Raw genomic sequence first — 24,318 nt, forward strand, 5'->3', positions numbered from 1 at the left:
CGGTAGTAGCTTTGTGCATCAAGGAGTGCGTAAAGCTGGGTATGCTGTGACAACTGATAGCAAAGTAGTAGAATTCAAGGCCCTAGCTCCAAACACCTCGGCACAAAAGGCAGAAACCATAGCTCTAACTCGAGCATTAGAGCTAGCAGAAGGGAAAAAGATCAATATATGGACTGACTCAAAATATGCTTTTGGCGTGGTCCACGCCCATGGAGCGATATGGAGAGAAAGAGGACTATTATCAACCTAAGGAAAAGGCATCAAACACGCCAATGAAATTCTCAAACTTCTAGAAACAGTACAGCTACCTAAAAAGGTGGCCATTATGCACTGCAGAGTGTATCAAAAAGGGAAAACATCAGATGAGATAAGTAATGCTTTCACAGACCAGGAGGCTAAAAAGGCAGCAGAGGAAGTTCCAATAGAGTTGCATCCTCTAGTTCCAGGCAGTAAAATCCAAATTGATAGTGAACCCAGGTATTCAAAGGAAGATAAAGTTCTTATAAAGGATCTGGAAGGACAAGTAAGAGAGGGAGGATGGGTCACTACTCCCACCAGGTAAAATAGTTATCCCCACAGCCTTATTATGGGCGGTAGTGAGGGCTGAACATAGAAAAACACACTGGGGAACTGAGGCACTGTATAAGTATTTGGCCCAGCAGATAGTAGCCCGAAATTTATACTCCACTGTTAAACAAGTACTCAACAATGTGAAATTTGTCTGCAGAACAATCCCAAATTTAGACATAAAATATAAAATCTTGTTAGGGCAGATAGGGAAAGGAAACTATTCAGGACAACAATGGGAAATTGATTTCTCAGAACTGCCAAGAAAAGGGGGGTACAGGTACATGCTGGTATTAACTGATATCTTTTCAGGATGGCCAGAGAACCAATAAGGCGTGGGAAGTAACAAAAGCACTGTTATATGAAATAATTCCGACGTTCAGGGTTCCTGCAATGATCTCATCAGATTGAGGACCTCATTTTATCGATAAGGTGGTTCAGCAAACTAGCACATTATTGGGAACTGATTGGCAATTACATACACCATATAAGCCACAGTCAAGTGGCCAGGTGGAGAAAATGAATCATCTGATCAAATTACAAATAGTAAAATTGGGCCAAGAAGCTGGAATTTCATGGCCACAGGCACTGCCTCTAGCACTTTTAAGAATTCAAACTAAACCCCGAACCAAGAAGGGATTAAGCCCAAATGAAATTCTTTATGGGCGACCTTATGCTGTACAAAAAGGGATATCCACACAGGTGGGGGACGAGGTGTTAAGTGAATATATAATTAGCCTGGCAAAACAGTTAAAGAAAGTCGAGAAAACTATTTGACACCAAGACACGAGGCCTTGATGGTCCTGTACATGATATATTACCGGGCAACTATGTCTATGTTAAATCCCTCTCAGATTCACCTTTGAGACCAAAGTGGGAAGGACCCTACCAAGTACTTCTGGCAACCCACACTGCTGTGAAACTAGAGGGACTGACATGGTGGATACATCATACCCGCCTGAAGAAAGCACCTAGGCCGCAGACGAAAAAAGGACGACTGAAGATCAGGAATCAAAGCATGAATAAGCATTTGATTATATTCAGTATATTAGTGGTAGTGGTCACAGCGTAGCAGGAGAATAGTTACTTGAGAATGACTGAGAAAATTGGTCAAGCTCTCAATCGATCGTGTTGGATATGTACAGCCCACCCTAGAGGGGAGGGAAGAATACCAGTTTATGGGATAGTTGCCTTAAACTGGACAATTCCAAATTGGGTGGAACATGGGAAATGCAAATTTGGGGTAGAAGATAAGTTGTATAAGGGTCCTAAGTTTGACTTATTAGTTGTTAACTCTACTAGATCTATCTTTAGAGATAGGAAACATGATAGTAAAGGTGGGGTGGGGGTAGGATGGTGAAATTTGACAGGCATAGGGTGTAGTTGGGAATATGAGAACTCTAAAGCAGTATCAGGAACTAGTGAAACTGGGAGGTGGAAGCAAGGTGAGGGATGTGATCCTAGAACTGATGAAGCATCACAATGGGCCTCAGATAAAAACATACTTGGAATTGTAGGGATGGGAACATCTTTCACCCACCAGGAAAACATAAACAGGCCATGCAAGTTACCTCATGGCTACTAGTGGCTATATGGAGATGGCCAGGCACGAAAGGCATTACCATTAAACTGGACAGGGACATGCACTACAGAATATTTAATATCTCAAACTACGGTGCATGAAGACCCCAAGGGGACTCTTGAGAACCCCTTGGATTCGAACTAAGCGCATGTACAACCCCCTAGCTAGGTATAATACAGGGTTCCATAGCTTTCTGAGAGCCCTAATCCCAGCACTAGGAGTAGCGCAGCTGGAAAAGGCTACAGTAAATATCTCTGCAACTCTGGAAATAATAGAAAATGCCACAACGGATGCATTATAAGCAATCCAAGAGGAGGTATCCTCCCTATCCAAAGTGGTACTTCAAAACAGGATGGCATTAGATCTGTTAACAGCTAAGGAAGGAGGGGTATGCACAATAATAAATCAGAGTTGCTGTGCTTATATAAATGAGAATTTGGGAATTGAAACAGACTTAAGAAAAATCTGGGAGCAGACAAAGGTTCTCTATAAGGCAAGCATGGATGACACAAGCTGGGAAACAGACCTATGGGACTCACTTACTAACTGGTTACCAAATCTAAGATGGTTAAGACAACTTTTCTTGGTATGCATCATACTGGTACTATTGGTAGGCCTTACCTGTGTGGTAATGAGGTGTTCTATGTGCCTGTGCCAGAATACAAGAAAAAAGTATGAAGTCTGGAAAAAACACGAGTTAAGGCAAAAGGTAGAAAGTGGGGCTTATTTCACAAGTTAAGAAAGAATAATCTAGCAGATAGAAATCCTTCTAGATTGAAGAAAAGGGGGGGAATTGAAAGGTGGAAAAAGGGCCCCATAAGAAAAAGTAAAAGGCAGAAAGAAGGTTTCACAGTAACTGAAAATAGGGGGGGATAGAGGAGGATAGTTAGAGATAATTTATAGAAGCAGGAATGTAGAGCTCGCTAGAGAAGGGGGGACAGCAGACACTGGATCTGAGATAATGAGGGGGATGGAGGCCATGCTGATAAGGTTTGAGAACAACCCAGAGACATCTGGCAGGAAGGTGATTAGATGTCCACAGAGCAAGACGAAACTAGTTTGGGGGATGCCCCTCCTTCTCTGTCGGGAGTTTATGGCGAGGAAGGTCAGAAGCCTTCCCGAAAAAGACAACAAATTCTTCAACCCACGACCCACTATGCACGCGTAACAGGGGAGGGCCTGCATGCTTTTGGGGTATAATGAATATGCATCTGAATTCCGGGAAACTACTGATTATGTATTAGTTCGTCCTATATTGATTTGCGGAATCAAACTCTATAACCCAGAGTTAGGTTATAAAGCAGGTATGTTTTATTCAGCATTTGGCGCCAAGCTGGGTGCAAGGGGGATAGCTCCTCCAAACTTGCACCCCGTAAGGAAGAAGCTTGGTACAGATATAGGCCGAACGAATACACAATCAGTGGAATTCACATGCATATTCATTACATTCCTGACGTATCAACATTTGGTCCCGCCATGAGCAGTGGGGGTCTCCTTTGCATGGGAGAAGACCCATTGTTTCTGACAGAAGTAATCCTATCCTGACCCATTCCTTGTGTCAACAGTTTCCAGATGCCCTTTTCTTATCTGGCCACACATCCTGCTTACCTACATTCCTAAACAAGAGTTAATCCTTATCTTGTCCTTTCCTTACTCAATTCCCCCCTTTTTCTTGAACCTAGCAAATTCTTTTGCTAAATTGCTCCATTCAGTAAAAGGGAAGTTTTGAAATAACTCCCACTTTCCACTTTCTGCCTTAGCTTGTGCTTTTTCCATTCCTCATAACTATCCCCAGAAGTTTTACATATCCATAATGCACATCTCATCACAACAACATAAAAATGAGCAAGATGATTATAATAATACAAGCCACAAAGAGTTGCTTTAGCCACATAGAGTTAGGTGACCAGCTGGTAAGTTTTGCCCACAATTCTGTGAATCCTAATGAGGTGTCATCCATCGTTACCTGATGAAGTAATTTAGTGTGCTCCCATATTGCCTGTAGATCAGTTTCTATCCTTTGAGTATAAGCACAACAACTCTGATTAATTATCACACAAACCCCTCCCTCTTTGGCTGTTAGGAGATCCAATGCCATTCTATTTTGTTCCCATCAATTTGGAGGCAGTGCTTTTTGTGCCTGCCCATCCCCACATAACCACCAGTATCCATAAGGTCATGGATTAGACGTACCCTCTTGTTGGGTAAAAGATGTTCCCATTCCCACAATTCCAAGTACATTCTTATCTATAGGCCAAGATGAATTTTTACTTGTTCTAGGATCGCACACTATGCCCTGCTTCCACCTTGTAGTTTCGTTGAGTCCTGATACTGTTCCCGAATTCCCATATTCCCAACTACATCCTATACCTGTTAAATTTTACCACCCGACTTTCATACTAATTTTGCTATCATTTTCCTTATCCACGAAGACAGATTTAGAGGAATTAATAATCAACAGATCAAACTTGGGGCCCTTTTGTAATTTATCCTCTATTCCATACTTACATTCCTTGTGTTCCACCCAAATTTGGAATTGTCCAATTAAGCGCTACTACCCCATAGACTTGCACCCCCCCTGCTCTGGGGAGGGCCATACATATCCAACAATTTGTTAGGTTAAAATTTTGGGCCACTGCCCGAGTAGCTATTACCTTCCCAGGCTAAAGCAAATCTTATAAGGTTAATTACAATGCATAGTTTATACATTTTTCTTAATTGTTAGTCGGAGGGGTCCTTTCTCCTCACAGTCCACTGTGGTCGGACCGTCTTCTTCAGGCGCTTCCTCGGGCATGCCATGCCTTGTTCTCTGGTTTGATCTTGTGCAGGATCTTCTTGCAACGTGTATGACAAAATATATATATATACACCTATGTACAGAGCCCACATACCAAACAATTACTGCAATGATGTTTTCCACAAGAGATATATAAGCATTTACATCAAATGCTGCACTTAATCAAATTAACATTTCTAACAATTATAAGAGCCCATATTACTGTCTTTGGATTCACAGAATCACAGAATCACAGAATCGTAGGGGTTGGAAGGGACCTCCAGAGATCATCGAGTCCAACCCCCCTGCCAAAGCAGGATCCCTACACCAGGTAGGGTGTAGGGATAGGGATAAGATTCACAATTTTAAGGGTCCAGCTGGCTTCAGTTCCCATTGTACTTGAGGGATCAAGCCGTCAAGGCCTTGGGCTCTAGTTCCTAGAACCAGTTTCTCTATTTCCCGAAGCTTTTCTTGTAGATTACTCAGTATTTCACTCCCTACCTGGGTAGAGATAAGGCCTTTTGTACAGTATTTTGAAGGACTTAACCCCTCTTTGGCTCTAGGTTTCCTAAGGAGAGCCAAAGGCAACAACTGTGGCCAGGATAGTCCAGCTTCCTGGGCCAGTTTTACAACCTGTGATTTAATTCCAATGTATTCCCAATGCTTACTGACCTATTGGACCATCTCTGCAATAAAGTGATTTCCCTGGTTGAAGGGTATTGCTGCAGGACATCCAAACCTTGGTATAATCTCCTGCAGCAATACCTTGGTTATTTCTTTGGCTTTATTGGTCCTGCAAGGGAATGCTTCTGGTCACCCTGAAAAGGGTATTTGTTAGAACTAGCATATACTGAAACCCTCCTTTTTCCTGGCAGTTCTGAAAAAAAATCAATTTACAATTGTCCTAAAAGATTCCCTTTCCCAACAAGCCCCACTTGCACCCTGTTCCTGGTACTAGGATTGTACAGTTACTTTCTGATGTCTGTACCCCCATATGTTTTATTATGTTCCCTTAGAACCAATTTCTATAAAATAATAAAGGGCACAATAATGTGTCCATCTGGGTATGCACCCACCTGTCAGTTTGCTCTCTTCCCTTTTAAATCAATAAATTCCTATCCTGTCTATAATACCTTATAGGTTCTGATTAAGGTTCAGATATTTTAAGTTTACCGTCTGGAATTAAAGCCAGTTCACCAATTTCTTTTCCTTCAGCTGCCTGTTTTGCCACCTGATCCACCATCATATTCCCAGTTGCCTGTACAGTGTCACTCTTCTGATGTCCTTTAGAATGTATAACAGCCACGCCGCTCTTTGGGAGATTTTCATCATACTGAATTTGTTTTCCATGTGTGTAAGAAAACCTCGCCCTTTGCAGATGGTACCATGGAGTGGATACCACCCCAAAAACATATTTAGTTCTTGTCAAGGCAGTTATTTCAGCCTTCTGAGCAGAAGTCCCCACAGGTAATGGTTTTGCTTCAATTACCTTGTCAGTAGCAGTTACTGCATGTCCTGCCTTACAGTTTCCTTGTCTCACAAAGCTGCTTCCGTCCTCAGTGTCGTCCAGCAGTTCCTCCTGTAGGTCTGACCAACTGGCATAAATAGTCTCCCTGCAGAGCACACTGCTGGCTTGGAGGTAGCTCTGCATTGGTGTTCTGGGTGTTCAGCAAACTGTTTCCTTCTCTTTGATCAGTTCTGCTTTCTGTTGAGAAACTTGATAGCCATTTAAGTCAAGAAATTCAGCAAACTCACAGTCCACTGTACACAGTCCTCCTTTGTTACTGTAGTATCCACATACTGTAGACTTTCTTTGGCAAAACCAGGCAGAAAAAGGTGTACTTCAAATCCAGAACGGTAAACCCCACCTACTTATTCCTTAACTTGGTTCAACATTTCTATTAATTGCCCTCAAATCTTGTACCAAACTATAACTCTTGCCATCCAATTTTTCATTTGCAAGATCGGGGTGTCCTATTTGGATTTCTATCCAATTAATAATCCAAAATTCATAAAGTTATCTATTATTTCTTTTATCCTCCTACAGTCTTGTATCCTCAAAGGGCACTGCTTTACCCTGGTTGGGCTGGCTCCCGTCTTTAACTTAACTTTTATTGGGCTGCATTTTGGCTCTGCCAGGCATTTCTGATGCCTGCAATCCTGTGTATACCTGATTTAGGATTTACCTAACTTCTATGGGTACAACATTGCTTTTCCCAGTTTGTGTTAAAGCCAAACTTAAAATTTTCCATTAATTGGTGCTTGATACTTAGCTCCAATTTTCTCTACTGAATTTAATCTCTTTACCTCTTTATTCTGCTTCCCTAGCTGTAATTTAACCAGTGGATCTGCTAGGGTAAACTTCCCAAATTCCCATCCTTCATTTTTGCAACCAGAGGCGGTTCCCTCTTTCTCAGTAATTCACACATTACTTTCATTGCAGTGGGGCGGAGCCCTCCCTGGGCTCTTCCAGCCCCCCCCTTCCCCCTCTCTCTGAGTGGATCCCTGGGTCCTACGCCCTACTCTAGTGCTGCGACAGCAACAGCTGCTGTTATTCCCAATTTCCTTACTATCTCTGTTTCTCAATCAGTTTTTGTTTGTTTGTTTTTCCTTCATATCTCTCACCTCTACATCCCTGTCACACCCTGCTCATCCTTGCCTTCCTCAGCCTGTGTCCTTCCCAAACTTTTCACTTTCCAAACTCTCATCATTACATAAACTACTAACATCATATTTCAGTTTTACCTCCTCCTCTCCAGAGGCTTCCAGTGCTAACACTGGGATTTCGGGTTTCCCAGACCTCTACAGAGGCTATTCTGACTTCCCCCTTCACAAGTACAGCAGTCTCCGTCCCGGCTCTCTCTCACACCAAGTACTGCTCGCGGGGGAACGGTGCAGGGGTTGCTCTCACGCCAGCAAGGATTAACTCACTTTCTCTTTAACCCTTTTTCCTTTGTTCCACTCTTAGTACCCTCATTTACACTTGCAGTTACACTCAATTCTATACCATTAACAATTACACTTTCTTATATCATCAAAACAGTTTGTCTCATTCCCTTCGAAATGCACAAATCTAACCATATAGTTCTTCAGTTTCCATAAATACCCTTAATACCATATAACTTTCCCTTAACAATCTGTGTCATTTGGTTATAAACACCTCACCACAGAAACAGCACTGATTGACCCACCTCCCTCACACATCTCCTTGCAAACGGAACACAATATTACATAAATGAGTTGATATTCATTCCCCATTCATACACTAGAGGATCTTGTGGTGCCCGCATCCCACATTCTCTTTGCCATTCAGGATGATTCCTGAGGGTAAAGAACATATCAGCGTATGCTGCTTCATCCCATTTACCTTCCTGTTTTAAAAATAGCATTGGTTGCAGAATGGTATTGTAGTTCAACGTCCCATTTAGGGGCCACTTTTCCCCATCATCCAATTTATACATTAACCATCATTGATTACAATATTTTATCAGAGTTTTCTTACTTAGAGTGCCCCCAGGTCCCCCTGCAGTATCTCGCCAATGTGCCAGAATACATCCAAGGGGTGTTCTTTTAGGTATTTCCTTTCCCTGTGACCCTCCCATCATGTTGTCTCACTGGTTTGTTATTGCCCTAAGGTTTCCACAAGTAACTTTCAATACTCTAAAATTTCCCCACGCCAGTCCGTGATGCTCGGTCCACCACTCACGGTGGCACTCTGGACACAAATGACGCCACCAACCCCGATATATTTCTTCACACACTAGACAACATATAATATAAATGGGGCAACACTCGTTTTCAGGGTGGAATGCACACCTTTCCTCAGGCCCCTCTTCCCAATTTATAAAGTATAAATTCCCATCACCATCACAATCCATAAACAGAAAACCCGTACGGACGGACAAACAACAGAAAAAGACAACTTTTGCTTCGTCCGTCTCCGGCCGTTTCCCTCGCGGGAGCACGGAACCGCGGATCGGGGACTCCGCTCTCGCTCCGTAGCTTAGCTACGTCTCAATCACACCACACTCATCCCGACACTTAGGTTTGCTAGCTCAGGTACCACCTTAGTTCATATGTTTAAAGGATATCCCAAAATATCAATGACAGTTATTCAAATACACAGTACTGGACATTTACAGCAGATGACAACAACTGCGCAGATTACCATTCCTACCACCGCGGCTACAATAATGTAGGTTATCATTTGACAAGTATCAGCACTATACCTCGCTAACCCCGGGTGGGACTCTAACCCACAATCTCTAGAATTAGCGTGAGTTCCAGATTGTTATGAACTCGTGATTACTAATGCCCAATCATTAGTCTAGCTTCCAAGTGCTAGCCAGAGGTGGGACTCGAACCCACAATCCCTGGAATCAGATATAGTGCTTTACGATACTTGCCCCTCTGGTAATTACCTTCCCGTTCCATACCTCTGGACTAGTCCATCCTCAGGGTAAAACCCTCCCGCGTGGGGCGCCCCCGCACGTCTTACGGAGTCCCCTGCTCCTGCGTACGCCTTACGGAGCCTTCCCTTTAAACGTACCTGGTCCGCTGCCAGATGGTCCTTGTCTATCCCCGCAGTGATCGGATGAGAAGGGAGAGTCCTTCCAAGAATTCTCAGGGTGCGCCAAAGGCGTCCCCCTCCTCAACTGGTCCTGCAGCCGAACAGAGATTGTCCCATCTGGGTCGCCAAATTGATTTGCGGAATCAAACTCTATAACCCAGAGTTAGGTTATAAAGCAGGTATGTTTTATTCAGCATTTGGCGCCAAGCTGGGTGCAAGGGGGATAGCTCCTCCAAACTTGCACCCCGTAAGGAAGAAGCTTGGTACAGATATAGGCCGAACGAATACACAATCAGTGGAATTCACATGCATATTCATTACATTCCTGACGTATCAACATTTGGTCCCGCCATGAGCAGTGGGGGTCTCCTTTGCATGGGAGAAGACCCATTGTCTCTGACAGAAGTAATCCGATCCTGACCCATTCCTTGTGTCAACAGTTTCCAGATGCCCTTTTCTTATCTGGCCACACATCCTGCTTACCTACATTCCTAAACAAGAGTTAATCCTTATCTTGTCCTTTCCTTACTCAATATGTGCAGCACGATTTTTCCAGATGGTGTGCAAGCTTGGAGGAATTATCCCCCTTGCACCAGGGCTATTGCACAACTGCCAATAAAACATACCTTCTCTATATCCATACACGCCATAGGGTTTGATTTTCCGTACGTCACCAGAAGGAAACTCGGTGCTGTTGAAGCCCTGACCAGTGACAAGGTCGGAGGTAACGCCTGCCGGCAGATGTGGCCAACAATTGAGGTGAGGAGGGAATGAAACACGATGGCTGAGCTGACGGCAGAGAGCTTCTGGGAAAAGCTTGCCAGCTCTGAATTTGGTCCGATGACCTTCTTGTGTGCGGATGTCCAGCCCCGCTTTGCGGAGCAGCCTACGTTCCGCGGTGCGCCTGGTAGGCCTGGGGCTCGGAGCAGGCCAGGCGGAACCCGGTGTGCTTTGCTCTCATTGGTCCGGTGCAGTTCCTCCCGCCCCCGGCCTCTCATTGGTCCGGTGCAGCGCCGTCCCGCCCCCGGGCTCGCATTGGCCAGCGGCAGCGCCACCGGCTCCGATTGGCTGAGATGCAGCGCGCGGGAGCGGCCGTTGGCCCCGAGCTCGGAGCCGCCGGGGTCTCCTCTCAGCCCACTCAGCACCGCCCTCCCCGGAGCTCTGCCCCTGACCCCTCCCCCACCTCCCGAGTAGATCCCTGAGGGCTCTCCGTTCCCCCCCCTCCCGTCCTCTTCGCCCCCCGCTGCCCCTGGAGCTGCACTCGGGCTTCAGGCCGTGCGTGCGGGCTGCGTTGCCATGGCAACACCGCGCACTCCCACCTTGCGGCGCGCGCAGCCGTCCCCGCGACGACGGCGCATGCGTGACGGCGTCCCCATGGCGACAGCGCCTGAGCGCGCACGCGCCGTCCCCGCCGAGAGACGTCATCACGCTGCGACCCGAGGAGTTGGCCGTGCGGAAGTCGTGCCGTGTCCCGCACCGCTCCGACGCCGCCTCGGCTCCTCCAGGTGGGTGTTGGGGAGCACCGCGGCGGGGGCTGAGTTAAGGGGGTTGGGGGCCGCGTGCGGCTCTGCCTCGGCCCCGCGGGGTCTCTGCGGTTCTCGGGGCTTCCGCTCGGCGGGGGCGGCTGCCCTGCGTCTCGCCGCCTCCCCCACCCCGTGTCTTTCGCTGCCCTCCCCCCCTCTCCCGCTGCCGCTGATCGCCCACACCCCCCCAGTCTCTCTGTGTCACTCCCGGGTATACGCCCTCTCCCTGTTCCCCCCCTCCATTTCCTCCATTCTGATCACTGTAGTCCTTTTCCACCCCTCCCCTCTGTGCCTCCCCCATTCTGACTCCCAGGGTCCCCCTGTCTGTCCCCTCCCCCCCCGGCCCCTCATCCCTTCCCAGTGCCCCGTTCTGATCCCTAGTGTCCCCCCCTGCCCACGTGTCTCCCATTCTGTCCCGTAGGGTCCCCCCCCCCTTTTCCCAGTCCCCTCTATCTGACCCCCAGAATCCCCTCTCCTCCTCCCAAGTGCCCCCACTCAATTTCCCCCATTCTGATCCCTAGAGTCTCCTACCATGCCCCATTCCCCTCTATTTGACCCCCAGGGTCCTTGTCCCCCCTTCTCCCTCCACCTCCTCACCCCTTTTTTGACCCCTAGAGTCCCTTGTACCCCCCCCCCCCATGCGCTCCTCCATCTGACCCCTGGAGTCAGTTCCCCCATTTTGACTTCCAATCCCCCCATAACTGGACACCTTTTCTGCCCCATAGAAGTCCCCCACAACCCCTGGCTCTCCTCTCCCCTCCTCCGTCTGCCGCCAGATGTCCTTTCTGCCTTGTAGAGACTGTGTTCACCTCTTTCCCCAACACAACCCACTGAGTTCCCCCCCCAGACTCTCATTCAACATTGAGACCCTGTTCCCCCCCTTCCCCCACTGTCCCCCTAAAGTCTCCTCCAACTTCTTTTCCACAGCATGGAAGCCTCATTAACCCCTTGTTTCCTCCCACCACCTCCCCTATCCACCCCTGGAGTCATGCAGAAAAATGTGGAAATGTCCTAGAGGGGTTTGGGGCATCCAGTTGGTCCCCAGGTGGGTCCAGGAGGTCCTTGGAGTCATTCAGAAGGGTCTGGGGATGTTCTGGAGGGGTCTTGGGGGTGTCCAGGGGGTCCCCAGAGGTTCCTGGACTACTCTAGAGGTCTCCAGTGGGGATTCTGAGGACAACCTCACATAGTGACACGTTCTCGCTCTGCTGTGTCCCCTTGGGATCACCCCCAAAAATGTCTGTTTGTATTAAAATAAATACTAGGTCAATTTTATTGTCACTGTAACCATGGAACCTGGGGCTGTACCAACGTACCTCGAGAGCCCCATCAGCGTCCTCCAGCTCCTGGATGCTGTCACCCTGGCTGTCCATGAGTGTCCCACGCTGTCTCCCCTGCCATGGTGGCACAAGTGCAGCACAGTGCCATCCTCTTTGAAGAGGTGACGAGGAGGGGTACAGGGAGGGGGGCTGGGGACAGTCGGGGACATGTGGGGTCTGGCATGGGTGGGTGTGACACAGGGTCGCTGGTGTCACCATCGTTGGGTGTCACCTTCACCGGATGCCATTGGGTGTCACTGAGTGTCAGTGTCTTCTGGTGTCACCGTCACTCAAGTGTCACCGTGACTCACAGTCCACCCCCACAGACCACATTGTTCCCAGGGGGCGGGGGTGACACCCCTTACTTTTGTAATTAGGATTTATTTTTTTGATAATGGGGGATTGGGGGATGCCCCCCACACACCCCCATGTAAATAATAAAGGGCAGAGGAGCAGCTGTGGGGCTCCACATCTCACATTGGAGGGAGATCTTTGGGGACAAAGGTCACTGCAGCATCCTGGCCCCATAGCCCCTCTGGCCCCATAACCAATAGAGCCCCATCTCATAGCCATCCCATCCCATACCCATCAGATCCACCCCATAGCCATCCCATATCCATTTCCCATGACTTTATCCCATTCCGTATCCCATCCTATATCCATAGCCCATCCCATATCCATCAGATCCACCCCCTAGCCTTCGCACCACCCCCCGTCTCTCATTGGTCCGGTGCAGCTCTGTCCCGCCCCTGGGGAGGGCTGTGGGGGGGCAGGGGGCTACGGAAGGCTGTTGGGATATAGGGAGGCACACGGGGCTAGAGTGGGCTGTGCTAGGGGTTTGGGGTATATGGGGCTCTAGGGGTGGGTCTAGGGGGATTTGGGGCAATAGAGGGCTGTGAGGAGCTTATGGGGGGATACAGTGCCATAGGGAGCATTGGGGGGGGTTTGGGAAGGGGCTCCAGATGCCGGGTGGGGCTGGGGGAGGATATATGAGGATGTGGTTGTACAGATGTCTGCAGGGGGCAAATAGGTGGGCTAGAAGGGGATATAGAACCATAGACTCACCAAGGTTGGAAAAGGCCTAAAAGATCATCCAGCCCAACCGTTCACCTATTACCAATAGCTCCTACTAAACCATGTCCCTCGTCTTTCCTTGAACACCCCCAGGGTCGGCGACTCCACCACCTCCCTGGGCAGTCCATTCCAGTGCCTGACCACCCTTTCTGAAAAGTAATACTTCCTAATGTCCAGCTTGAATCTCCCCTGCCGTAGCTTGAAACCATTCCCTCTGCTCCTGTCACTAATGACACGAGAGAAGAGGCCGACCCCCAGCTCACTAAAAGCTCCCTTCAGGAAGTTATAGAGAGCAATGAGGTCTCCCCTGAGCCTCCTCTTCTCCAGGCTGAACGTTCCCAGCTCCTTCAGCCTTTCCTCATATGGCCTGTGTTCCAGACCCCTCACCAGCTTTGTTGCCCTCCTCTGAACACGTTCCAGGGCCTCAATGTCTTTCTTGCAGTGAGGGGCCCAAAACTGGACACAGTACTCGAGGTGTGGCCTCACCAGTGCTGAGTACAGGGGAGCAATCACCTCTCTGCTCCTGCTGGCAACACCGTTTCTGATGTAAGCCAGGATGCTGTTGGCCCTCTTGGCCACCTGGCCACACTGTGGGCTCATGTTCAGCCGAGCATCAGTCAGTACCCCCAGGTCCATTTCCTCTATGCAGTCCTCCAGCCACTCTGCCCCAAGCCTGTAGCGTCACCTGGGGTTGTTGTAGCCGAAGTGCAGGACCTGGCCTTTGGTCTTGTTGAACCTCATCCCATTGGCTTCAGCCCAGCTCCCCAGCCTGTCCAGATCCCTCTGTATGGCCTCGCTACCCCCAGGCAGATCCACACTTCCAGCCAATTTGGTGTCATACGCAAACTTACTGAGGGTGCACTCAATGCCGTCATCCAGGTCATCAAGAAAGTTCTTGAAGAAGACAGGCCCCAGCACCGACCCCTGGGGAACACCACTCGTGACCGGTCACCAGCTGGATTTAACTCCATTGACCACCACTCTCTGAGCCCGGCCCTCCAGCCAGCTCCTCACCCAGCCCAGAGTGTAGCCATCCAAGCCTCAGGCTGCAGCTTCTGCAGGAGAATGCTGTGGGAGGCAGTGTCAAAGGCTTTGCTGAAGTCTAGGTAGACTACATCAACAGCCTTTCCCTCATCCACCAGATGGGCCACTAGATCGTAGAAAGAGATCAGGTTGGTCAAACAGGACCTGTCCTTCATGAACCCATGCTGGCTAGGCCTGATCCCCCGCTCATCCCGCACATGCTACATGATCTCCCTCAAGACAATCTGCTCCATATGGGGCTAGAGGGAGCAGGGCGATGGGTGTGATATGGAGAAACAGGCGCGATAGGGGTCTGTGGAGGGGTGTAGGTGGGACATAGGGAGATGTGAGGTTATAGAAGTCCGTAGGGGAGCTCTAGGGGGCTTGCGTAGGCTATAGTAAAGTATAGGGGAATATGGGGCTACGGGGAGGCTATAGGGTAGTGTGGGGAGAGGAGGCCCACGTAAGAAGAGGAGGCCCAGATACAAAAACGATAAGGGGGATAAAGGGGGCCAACAGATGGATATAAAGTAACATCAGGGGGCTGAAAGAAAAAGTAATAAAATAAGAAGTAAGATAAGATAAAAGAATAAAAAAGAAAAACCAACCAAGAAACAAACAAGTGACAAAAAAGAAACGGGGAGGGTTGTAAGGAAAATAGAAAGAAAGAGGAAAGGAAGAATAAAAAGTAAAAAGCAATGCATGTAAATGTAGAGAAAACAAGTAGGAAAGCTAACCATAGCACAGCAAAGCAAAGCAAGGCAAAGAGTGAAAAATTGCAACCTTGTAGGAATGGAGGAATGTGGGAAGAGCTGAGCCCCTGCTTGCCACGGGAGCAGCGCGGAAGGAGAAGAAGCTGGGCCCAAAGGTAAGAGGGGTTTGGTCCTTTGGGTTGTGGGCTTGAAGCAGACCTGCCCAGGAGGAGCTGTGGGTAGCTCCAGGCCACCTTGCTGTCTCCTCAAGAGATGAGGGCTGTGGGCTAGGTTAAAGGGGGGTAAAGGAAAACCTATGATCAAAATCAGACAAAAAAAGACAGAAAAAGAAAAAAGAGAAAAAAATGAGGAATAAAGAGAGGAAAAAAAAGATTACATGAGAAAAAGAGGGAAAAAAAAGAAAGAATAAACAAGAAAGAATAAAGAAAAGAAAAAAGGATGAAAACATGGAAAAAAGAAAAAAAGGAAAAAGAAAGAAACAAAATAGAGAAAAAATATATAATAAAAATAAGAAAAAAAAGTTGAAAACAGAAAAAAAATGAAAAAAGAGCAAAAAACGAAATTAATGGAAAAAAAGAGCAAAAAGAAGAATGAAATAGAAAAAAATAAAAGCAGAAAGAAAAGAAGAGCTAGAAAATAATATATGAAAAGAGAAGAAAGGCAAAGAGAATAGAAGAAAAAAGCCAAGTAAAAAGTGAAGAATAAGAGCTAAGAAAAGAATGGCTGGCAAGAAATATGGAGAGAGCAATGCATAGCATTGCAAAGGAAAGCAAGGCAAGAGGAGCAGCAAAAGGCAGGAGAATCCAGAAGAGTTCAGTGAAGAGCAGGAAAGGTAAGTTTGGCATAAGGCAAGGGGGAAGGGGAGGGGAAAAGGAGAAAAGAGGGGGAAGGGGAGGGGAGGGGAGGGGAGGGGAGGGGAGCGGAGGGGAGGGGAAGGAAGGGAGGAGAGGGGAGGTAGGAGAAAATGAGAGGTAGGGCTGTGGGGTGGGAGGGTTGAAGGGGAAATGTCACTGAAGAACCGGCTTCTGTTTTGGCATTAAAAGAGAAAAGTGAATCTCTAGATTTGCACAAAGCAGTAAAAACAACACTGAAGTGATTTTCTTTCTCCTTTGACAGCGTCTCTGTCTCTTTAATGTCGCTTCCCAGCCGAGCCATTCCACACTTCCGTGCTGTCCATGTGACATCAGTGGTCTCCTGCTGCTCTAGATGCCTGGGAATCCTCCCCCAGCACGACAGCGCACACAGCAAGCCCAGGGGGAAGCTGGCCCTGGTGGCGGAACAGATGTCATCGTGGGGACGTGGGGTCACAACGCCCCGCCTGGTGCCGTGAGCTCACAATGCTCAGCGTGTGCCCCAGGCGTTCTGTGCCGCCCAGCAGCACTCGCTGTGGCTGCAGCGGTGGTGGTGGCAGCATGGCACGAGTGTGGGGGGCCACGGCCCCCGCCCGCCTTGCTCTCCTCCTCCTCCTGACGGCCACGTGTTCCCAGGAGACTTGTGCCGCTCCGTGGCGAGCGCCAGCAGCAGGTGGGTGGGCAGAGACAGGGCCACAACCGAGTGGCAGCGAGGGCGAGAGCTCCGGGCTCTTGTCCCCGTGTGCCGCGCTGCCCTGGGGCTGCCTTCCGTGGGGGTGTTGGGATGGGGGGGACGGGCAGCAGCGCAGGAGCCAGGCGAGGGCGTGAGGAAGCAGTGCTCTGCAGGGCTGGCTCCAGCCGTGCCGGGCCGTGGCTCTGCTGCTGGCTGAGCACGCTCTTTGGCCGGGGCTGACCTAGGGGGAGCTCAGAAGATGTGTGCTGGGAAAAGCGGGAGCATTTCTGCTCCGGCTTCCTGGTGCTCCCCATAGATGAATCCTGGTTCCCAGCAGAGACCCCCGGCTGGAGCCCAGTTTGCTCTAGGTGTCTTTTCTTGGTGTGCTCGTCCACACAGTCCCGGAGGGGTGTTGCACGTGGCCTGGAGAGCTTCGGAAAGCTGCCCAGTGCCAGGCTCCAGATCACCCTGTAGCTTTGGCAGTCACGGCCTGAGTCTGCCATCCATTAGCTGAGCCCTCCCCCATCACTGAGGGAGGAGATCACAACATGCCATGGGAACATCCCTCTTCTGTTCTTGCTTCTAGATGATGGTGCTCCGTATCCAGATGATTGGGTGATGACTGCTTTTGTGCCTCAGGGGGAACCCAGAGGTAAGTTGTGCCTGCTTCCTTGAAGGCAGAAAAGTGAGCGCTGTCATAGATTATTTGGGTAGTCAGGAAACTCCAGGGGTCTTTCAAGTCTCTTTGTGCCTCGAAGGCTGTACACAGATCAGTCCTGAGTATTTCTTTATTTGGAGAGTTGTCACATATCTGTGGGAAGGCAGCCCTTGCCACTCTTTGGAGGAGAGAACCTGTCCGTTTGCCTTCTGGGCCGTGTCATTCCCCGACCTGCCGTCAGTCCTTGCAGGTCACTGCGGAAAAAAGAACCAGGCCCCCAGGTGCAGTGGAAGCTGTCCTCACCTGTGTCTGATCACATTTGTGCTTGCAGGCCCTGTTGGTGGATTACCAGAAGGGAGTCCTGTTCCTGAGCCTGGGCTGGATGCCAGAGGTAAGTCACCAGCCTTCATCTCACGCTCTCTGCTCATATGTGGTTGTGGTAGTTCAGGAAGGGTTCAGCTTTTCACTGCCTGGTGATTTCTGCTCCACGAGAAGCCTGGGTAGTCACTGTTTCTTGGGTGCTGCGTGCTCCCAGTGTCCTGCTGGCTTTGTCTCTGTACATCAGAGATCTGTCCGGTAAGAAAACCCAAATGTTCTTCCACACTGTCTCAGGATTGTTTCACATGGCGCGGAGAGAGTATCCAGAAAGCTGCTGAGTGCCAGCCAACTGCCCACCCGGCACCTCTGCAACTTGCGTAACTCTGTAATGCAGCTGTGTAGATTGCAGCGTGATGGAAAGTTCTCCTCATCCTTTGGGTGCAGAAGTGCCTCCAGGGAAGGCCGGGCAAAAACCCTTGGCTGCCTCCTGTGCTGGAGCCCCACAGGTGTCCCAGGGTGGCTCTTGTCTTTATTGACTTCACCAAAAAGACCATTCAGTTCAGTACTTTGTCTGAAATGTATTTTCATGCTTTCTGTTAAGGTCCTGAGGAATGGAAAGAGGCATCAAAAACTGGAAAATATCCGCAGAGGCTCTCCCATGTCCTGAAGAAAATGATGAAGGAGAAGGCAGCACATGGTGGGTGTCTTTCTGTCTGTTCTCTGAAAGACGCGGGAAACTGAGTTTCTAGGTAGATACATGGAGAAAGTGTAGCGTGCACAGCAGGAAAGGATGGATCAGAGTCCTGCGGTGGTGACGCCTCTGTGTCTGAACTGCCTTGTAGCATCATCTTGCAACTTGCCAGAATCGCACAAGGTGCACCGTGAATAAGAAGCCTGCCTGCAACCTGCTGGTCTCCCAGCAGGACAGGTCTTGCTGTCTGTGCTCGCAGACTGGAAAGTGTGCAGCACTTCAGTTTGTCTCACAGAACGGCACGCAGTTTGGACTAGGAATGAGGCGCACCACAAAAAGCCCAGGCTTCGTTCCTAAACTTGACTGCTGTGCCTAGAGAACCGGTGCCTCCCGAAGATACCATCTTCCTGGTGAGAAGCAGTTACTTACAGCCCCGCTCTCTTCCCTCCTTTCTAAAGAGACAGACGGAGAGCCTGTGCACAGGGATGCATTTCAGCAAGGCAGCCGTCGCACACTGCACGTCCCTGCAGGGGAAGCAGAGGCCAAGCACACGACTGGCGCTCCAGGTAAAGCCCCTCGTCGAGCTCCTCGCTCATAGAGCTCCGTGGCCGTGGTTAGAGGTTGCTCCCCTCTCCCCAGCTCTCCCCAGCTCCCAGGGACTTAGGAACTTTGTCCTTTTGGGAACAAGGCCAGGGGAAGCACATTCAGCAGATGAGGAGAGGAAATAGGACCCTCCAACGTACCTCCCTGCCACAGTCGCTGCATTCCAGAGCTTGGTGTGCCTCCCCTGAGGCGCCTGGCACACCAGCAGCCTGGAGCAGGATCCCTCCTGCAAGCTGAGGTCCAGAGGGATGCACTGACTCATAGATGGGGCAGTGGCACAGAGGGAGCCTCCCGTCCTGCCTCCTCTTTGCCTGCACCGTGCTGAGACTTGGCCTTTCTCTCGTTCTTCACAGAGCTGTCAGAGCCCGGGAAAGCCCAACACAACTGGATCTATGGTTTTTTTCTGAAGAATCCAGGTAAGCAACGATCAGGCAGGAGTTCGTAAGGGGGAGAAAAGTAGGAGCGTGCAAGTTGTGCCCATGCCGGGGGAAAGGCAAAAAGGGAGAGGCAGGTTCAGGTGCCTGCGGAGAGGGCCTGACTCTGCCCCCGAGGAGTGGGTTCCGAGTGGGAGGGGGGAGCTCAGGGCAGCACTCCCTGCCCGACACAGCAATTGTTCTTGTCCATGTCACTCATAGCAGCACTTGGTTAAACAGATCCACGCGCTCTCCTTCTGCTCTAATGAGATTTGCTTAGTCAGACAACGTGCCCCAAAGGGTCACAGTGTGCCTGCCTGCAGCAGCACTGCCCAGCCTCACGAGGCGAGGGTGGGCGAGTGCAAAAGGAGTCTTAGAGCACGATGCAGAAGAAGGAGCAATCCCGTGGCCCAGGAAGGGCTGGACCGTGGCAGAGCCAGAGTGTAAACAAAGCTGAGAGGCAAAAGAGCCTCCAGAGTGCATTGCTGTGCAGCGCCTCTGGGAATTCCCTGGAATCAGGGAAAGCATTGCAGCCTGGGGATTTTCCCTTGTTCCAGGAGGCCAACAAAATGAAAAAGAGCATGTTGTGGCAATGTCAGAGCTCCTGTGAGATTGCCGCTATGGCACAAGACACAGCAACGACCACTTTATTCCTCCAGGTGTGGATGGTGAAGGACGTGCAAACGCCGAGCAAGTTAAAGATGCACAGAAGTTGTACCTGGAACTTGCCGCATCTGTCCCGGTTTCCCTATTGCTAGCGATGATTCTGTGCTGTCTTCTTTTCTGGTGGTGCAGGAAGAGAAAGCAGTGAGTTGTTGTTCACCCCCACCCTCATCCGGCCCAACTCTTTACTGTAGGGCTGCCGTGAGCCAGGAGGCATTTCTAGTGAAAGCAGCTTTGGCCCATTCTTCCTTCTGGGCCCGAGACAGGCTGGGAGCCGAGGGCGGCTCTTTGCCATTGAGGAAGGAGAGCAGGGGCTCTCCTGTGCCCTCAGCACGTTCCTCTCTCCGCAGGCGCCTGGCTGCAGCTGATGAAGCGCAGGACGATAGCAGCAGCTCCAGCTCGCAGTCAGACGAACAGGCTGCTGACGTCGAGTGGCCCGACAGGCAGAGCCATCGCCAACCACCTGTGCGGGAACAACCTGCCCGCCTGCCGCAGGGCAGCACCGGAGCGGCCCCTGCCAGGCTGGACAGCCGCCGGGCTCAGCTACCCCCGCCTCGGCCCCCGCGGCCCACCGGCCTGGGCTCCGCATCCCGGGGGATGAGCGACGGGCCCAGCGGCCCCCGGCCCCAGCGGGCATCGACGCCGCCCCCCCGTCCTCCTCCACCATCCTTCAAGGGGCAGAAGGAACCCGCCCGGGGCGGAGGCTTGCGGTCATCGGCCGGCACCCAAACAATTGCTCCCTGGCAGATGAGCGACAGGCCCAGCAGCCCCCGGTCCCAGCGGGCATCGACGCCGCCCCCCCGTCCCCCACCACCATCCTTCAGGGGACGGGAGCGGTCCCCTCAGCGTGTCGGCTCGGGGGCATCGTCCGGCACCCGGACAGCCGCTGCCTCGGGGAAGCCTGAGAGGCCCGGCAGCCCCCAGCCCCCCCCAGCACCACCTCTGCCCTCCCCCTCCTCTCCGCCATCCTTTAGGAGGTGGGAGCAACCCCCCCAAGGTGGCAGCTCGGGGGCATCATCAGACACCTGGAAAACCACAGCCACGGGGAAACAGTCCAGGTCCAGCAGCCCCCAGCCCCCCCCGGCCCCACCTCTGCCGTCCCCTCCACCATCGGTCAGGGAATGGAAGCGATCCCCGCAGAGTGCAGACTCGGGGAAACTGTCCGACAGGACAGCCGCTGCCTGGGGGAAGCGCCACCGGCCCGGCAGCCCCCCGCCTCGCCAGGCACGGTCACCACCTTCCCGTTCCCCTCCACGATCCTTCAGGGGACGGGAGTGGTCCCCTCAGGCACCCCGACTGCCCTCCCCCTCTTCTCCAGCATCCCTTAGGAGGCGGGAGCAGCCCCCCCAGGGTGGCAGCTCGGGGGCATCATCAGACACCTGGAAAACCGCTGCCACGGGGAAACAGACCAGGCGCAGCAGCCCCCAGCCCCTCCCAGCACCACCTTTGCCTTCCCCCTCCCCTCCACCATCTGTCAGAGGGTGGCAGAAATCCCCACAGAGTGCAGACTCGGGGAAACTGTCCGACAGGACAGCCGCTGCCTGGGGGAAGCGCCACCGGCCCGGCAGCCCCCCGCCTCGCCAGGCACGGTCACCACCTTCCCGTTCCCCTCCACGATCTTTCAGGGGACGGGAGTTGCCTCCTCAGGCACCCCCACTGCCCTCCTCCTTCCCTGCACCATCTTTCAAAGGACGGCCGTGGCTGCCCCAGCATGACAGGCCTGGCCGCCCCAGGTCCCCCCAGGCCTCACCGCTGCCCTCCCCCTCCTCCCCACCATCTTTTAGGAGGTGGGAGCAGCACCCCCAGGGTCTTGGCCTGGGGCAGTTATCCAGCAGACCTGCAACTGCCGCCTGGAGAAAGCGTGAGCGGTCCAGCAGCCCACAGCCTCCCCGGGTACCATCCTCCCCGTCCCCTCAGCCATCTTTCAGGCGGTGGGAGTGGCTCCCTAGGAATGTCAACTCAGGGGCTTCCTCAGAAAACTGGAATTCCACTGCCAGGGGGAAACAGACCTGGTCCAGCAGCCCCCAGCAGCCCCAAGCACAGCATCTGCCCTACCGCTCCTCTCCGCTATCCATCAGGAGGTGGGAGCAGCCCCAGCACGTGGGTTTGCAGACACCGTCTGACATCCACACATCCACTGCTGGCATCAAACGGAGTTTTCCGGGCTCTGCTGTACCATTAAATAGAAAGTAGTGGCTTTGGGACACCATCTAACATCTACAGAACCACTGCTGTCATGTACCAGAGCTTACCCGGCTCCACAGTACCAATAAACAGAAAATAACACCACAGCTGCCCACATACTGTTGTCATGTCATTACCTGACCCACTGCCGGACCTTGTGTGTCCCTTGGCGTTGACAGACAGCGATAATACGAGTGGGAAAGGCACTCAAGAAGTGGCAATTGAGGTAGATGTGTAGAGGAAATCCCTCCCCCAGAGGCAGCGAGGCCCTGGCCCGGGCTGCCCAGGGGCTGTGGGTGCCCTACGTCCCGTCTCGGGCAGGGGACAAGGGTGGCAGTTCATTTATGCCAAAGCGCCAGCGCTTCTGCGTGAGCTTTACCGGACAGCAGGCGCCGTCCTGCTCTGACTAGCAGGCAATCATTCGCTCTGCAATAGGAACCAAGCCAGAACTATGAGCACGTTTTCTCCCTCCTCTACTTCATTTCGCTTTGTGGGCCGGGCCGAGAATCTGGAAGTGGAGAGAGACGGGAGGAAGGCAGTGCTGCAAGCCTCGTATGCCTGCTGTCACTGCTCGCTCTGTGACTGCAGTCGCCTTAGCAGAGGCACAGTCCGTTGTGCTACCAGCAGTGCCCAGCTGCCACGATAGCACCCTGCAGCTCCTCTCCAGCACCTGCCCTAGGCCACTGATTTCTCAGCATCCTCCAGGGAGTGCAACGTTCCCCTGTTTCCTCTCAGCTCTCAGCACTGCTGCACTCCTCAGGAGCTGTGGCCACAACCAAAGCAGCCGTCAGTCAGTCAGCTGTAAAAGCATCCCGGTCCTCTGCAAGAGGACACAGTGCTCCTGTTCCGACAGCTTCCCTCAGCAGCCCAGCGCTGAAATGCTTTGTGCAAGTTTTCCTCTGAGCAAGCTGCTGAGGACAGGGGCAGTCACATCAGCTGCCTGTACATTAACTGGGAGATGTTTCTGTGTTCATCCCTGGTCAACGCCACAGAGGGTTCTTTCTTTAACATCCTTATTATACCTTTGAAACTGAATATAACTGTTTTCTGAAAAGGTTCTCAGCACTACAAACGATGACATTCAAAGCATCTATATGGAATATAGATATTCCAAATGAATTAAAATTAAAAAGAGAGGGAGAGGGAGAGGGAGAGGGAGGAAGGAGGGAAGGAGGGAAGGAGGGAGGGAGGGAGGGAGGGAGAGAAGGAAGGAAGAAAGGAAGGAAGGAAGGGAGGGAGGGAGGGAGGGAGGGAGGAAGGAAGGAAGGGAGGGAGGGAGGGAGGGAGGGAGGAAGGAAGGAAGGAAGGAAGGAAGGAAGGAAGGAAGAAGCTGCTTCCTTCAAAAGTCAGAGTATTCTGACAAGGAGAAAACAGCAAAAGTAAGCCTGCCATCACCACGTCATTGCCATCAGGGCTCAAACTTGTTTGTGCCATCCTGGGGCACTAACCCTGCTGGGACAAAATCCTCAGAAGGAAAACAAAGATCTGAAGAGCAATGCCCCGATACCACAGCCCGACACAGATGGATAAGCTGCTTCATTAGCAAGTCCAGCTTTTACAGCGGGGCTGGCAGCATCTGTGCTGCTGTTCACCTGCAGTCAGGAATGTCACACTGCCTTTTTTTCAACCCACATTTACTCTTTCACAAAAGAGCATCAACTTCTGATACTCGTTCTGCAAACTGGGGAAGAGTAACCCGCAGAATGCTGACTGCTGCAGAGGACAGGTTGGAAGACAGCCGCTCCACACGCCCATCGTGCCACAGCAGCTCCTTGCTGGATGTGCCTGGCATAACTGGTTGGCTCCTGACAGCAATCCCTCACAGTGGGGAGGAGAGCAGCACTTGCACAGCTGGTTTTAAGAGCGCTAACCAAGCTCAGCTAAAACGCTCAAGGGAGACTGTCTTCAAGCACGGTCACAGGATGTGTTTGTTATACTGAGGACTAAAGGAGATCACTTCAGATTGACATCAGGGAGGAGACGGGGTAAAACTCCCTGCTGGCCCACACTGCAGGATTTATGGCACATTTTTCTGCACAGTTGCTGTTTCTAAATTTGGAAAGAGGCAGTAAAATATGCATGGAAAGAGTTGAGGAGTCAGAGTCTCCGCAGCTACAGAA

The 24,318-nt window shown here is 51.3% G+C and overlaps 2 protein-coding genes and 1 long non-coding RNA gene across 4 annotated transcripts; all 3 read left to right on the plus strand.

The window, feature by feature from the left end:
- Positions 1-1,958: 1,958 nt before the first annotated feature.
- LOC149913436 (endogenous retrovirus group V member 1 Env polyprotein-like) lies at positions 1,959-2,888 on the plus strand. The gene is given in 3 exon segments (XM_090129579.1): positions 1,959-2,012; positions 2,153-2,250; positions 2,252-2,888. Coding segments are annotated over 3 exon segments (789 nt in total).
- Positions 2,889-10,919: 8,031 nt separating this feature from the next.
- LOC149913437 (uncharacterized) lies at positions 10,920-16,021 on the plus strand. Its single transcript, XR_016461264.1, has 3 exons — positions 10,920-11,000; positions 11,946-12,456; positions 15,222-16,021. It is a non-coding gene; the product is annotated as an uncharacterized LOC149913437 (long non-coding RNA).
- Positions 16,022-16,090: 69 nt separating this feature from the next.
- LOC149913438 (uncharacterized) lies at positions 16,091-22,630 on the plus strand. 2 transcript variants are annotated; one of them, XM_090129800.1, is made up of 8 exons: positions 16,091-16,668; positions 17,255-17,320; positions 17,658-17,717; positions 18,246-18,341; positions 18,794-18,901; positions 19,292-19,354; positions 20,011-20,158; positions 20,365-22,630. In XM_090129800.1, the coding sequence occupies exons 1-8, from the start codon at positions 16,482-16,484 to the stop codon at positions 22,205-22,207; spliced, it is 2,571 nt and encodes an 856-aa protein (XP_089985926.1). In that variant the 5' UTR covers positions 16,091-16,481; the 3' UTR covers positions 22,208-22,630. The 2 variants fall into 2 exon arrangements, with proteins under 2 accessions (XP_089985926.1, XP_089985927.1); XM_090129801.1 differs by lacking the exons at positions 16,091-16,668; positions 17,255-17,320 and adding an exon at positions 17,939-18,150.
- The last annotated feature ends 1,688 nt before the right edge of the window (positions 22,631-24,318 follow it).

The sequence above is a fragment of the Phasianus colchicus genome, chromosome 37 (assembly GCF_987193195.1).
Source record: "Phasianus colchicus chromosome 37, bPhaCol1.hap1.1, whole genome shotgun sequence".
Classification (NCBI taxonomy): Eukaryota; Metazoa; Chordata; class Aves; order Galliformes; family Phasianidae; genus Phasianus; species Phasianus colchicus.

Coding starts and splice junctions, on each gene's coding strand:
- LOC149913438 (XM_090129800.1), top strand. CDS start 16,482: ATGCTCAGCGTGTGCCCCAGGCGTTCTGTGCCGCCCAGCAGCACTCGC. Junction 16,669..17,254: donor GTGGCGAGCGCCAGCAGCAG/GTGGGTGGGCAG, acceptor TCTTGCTTCTAG/ATGATGGTGCTCCGTATCCA. Junction 17,321..17,657: donor GCCTCAGGGGGAACCCAGAG/GTAAGTTGTGCC, acceptor TTGTGCTTGCAG/GCCCTGTTGGTGGATTACCA.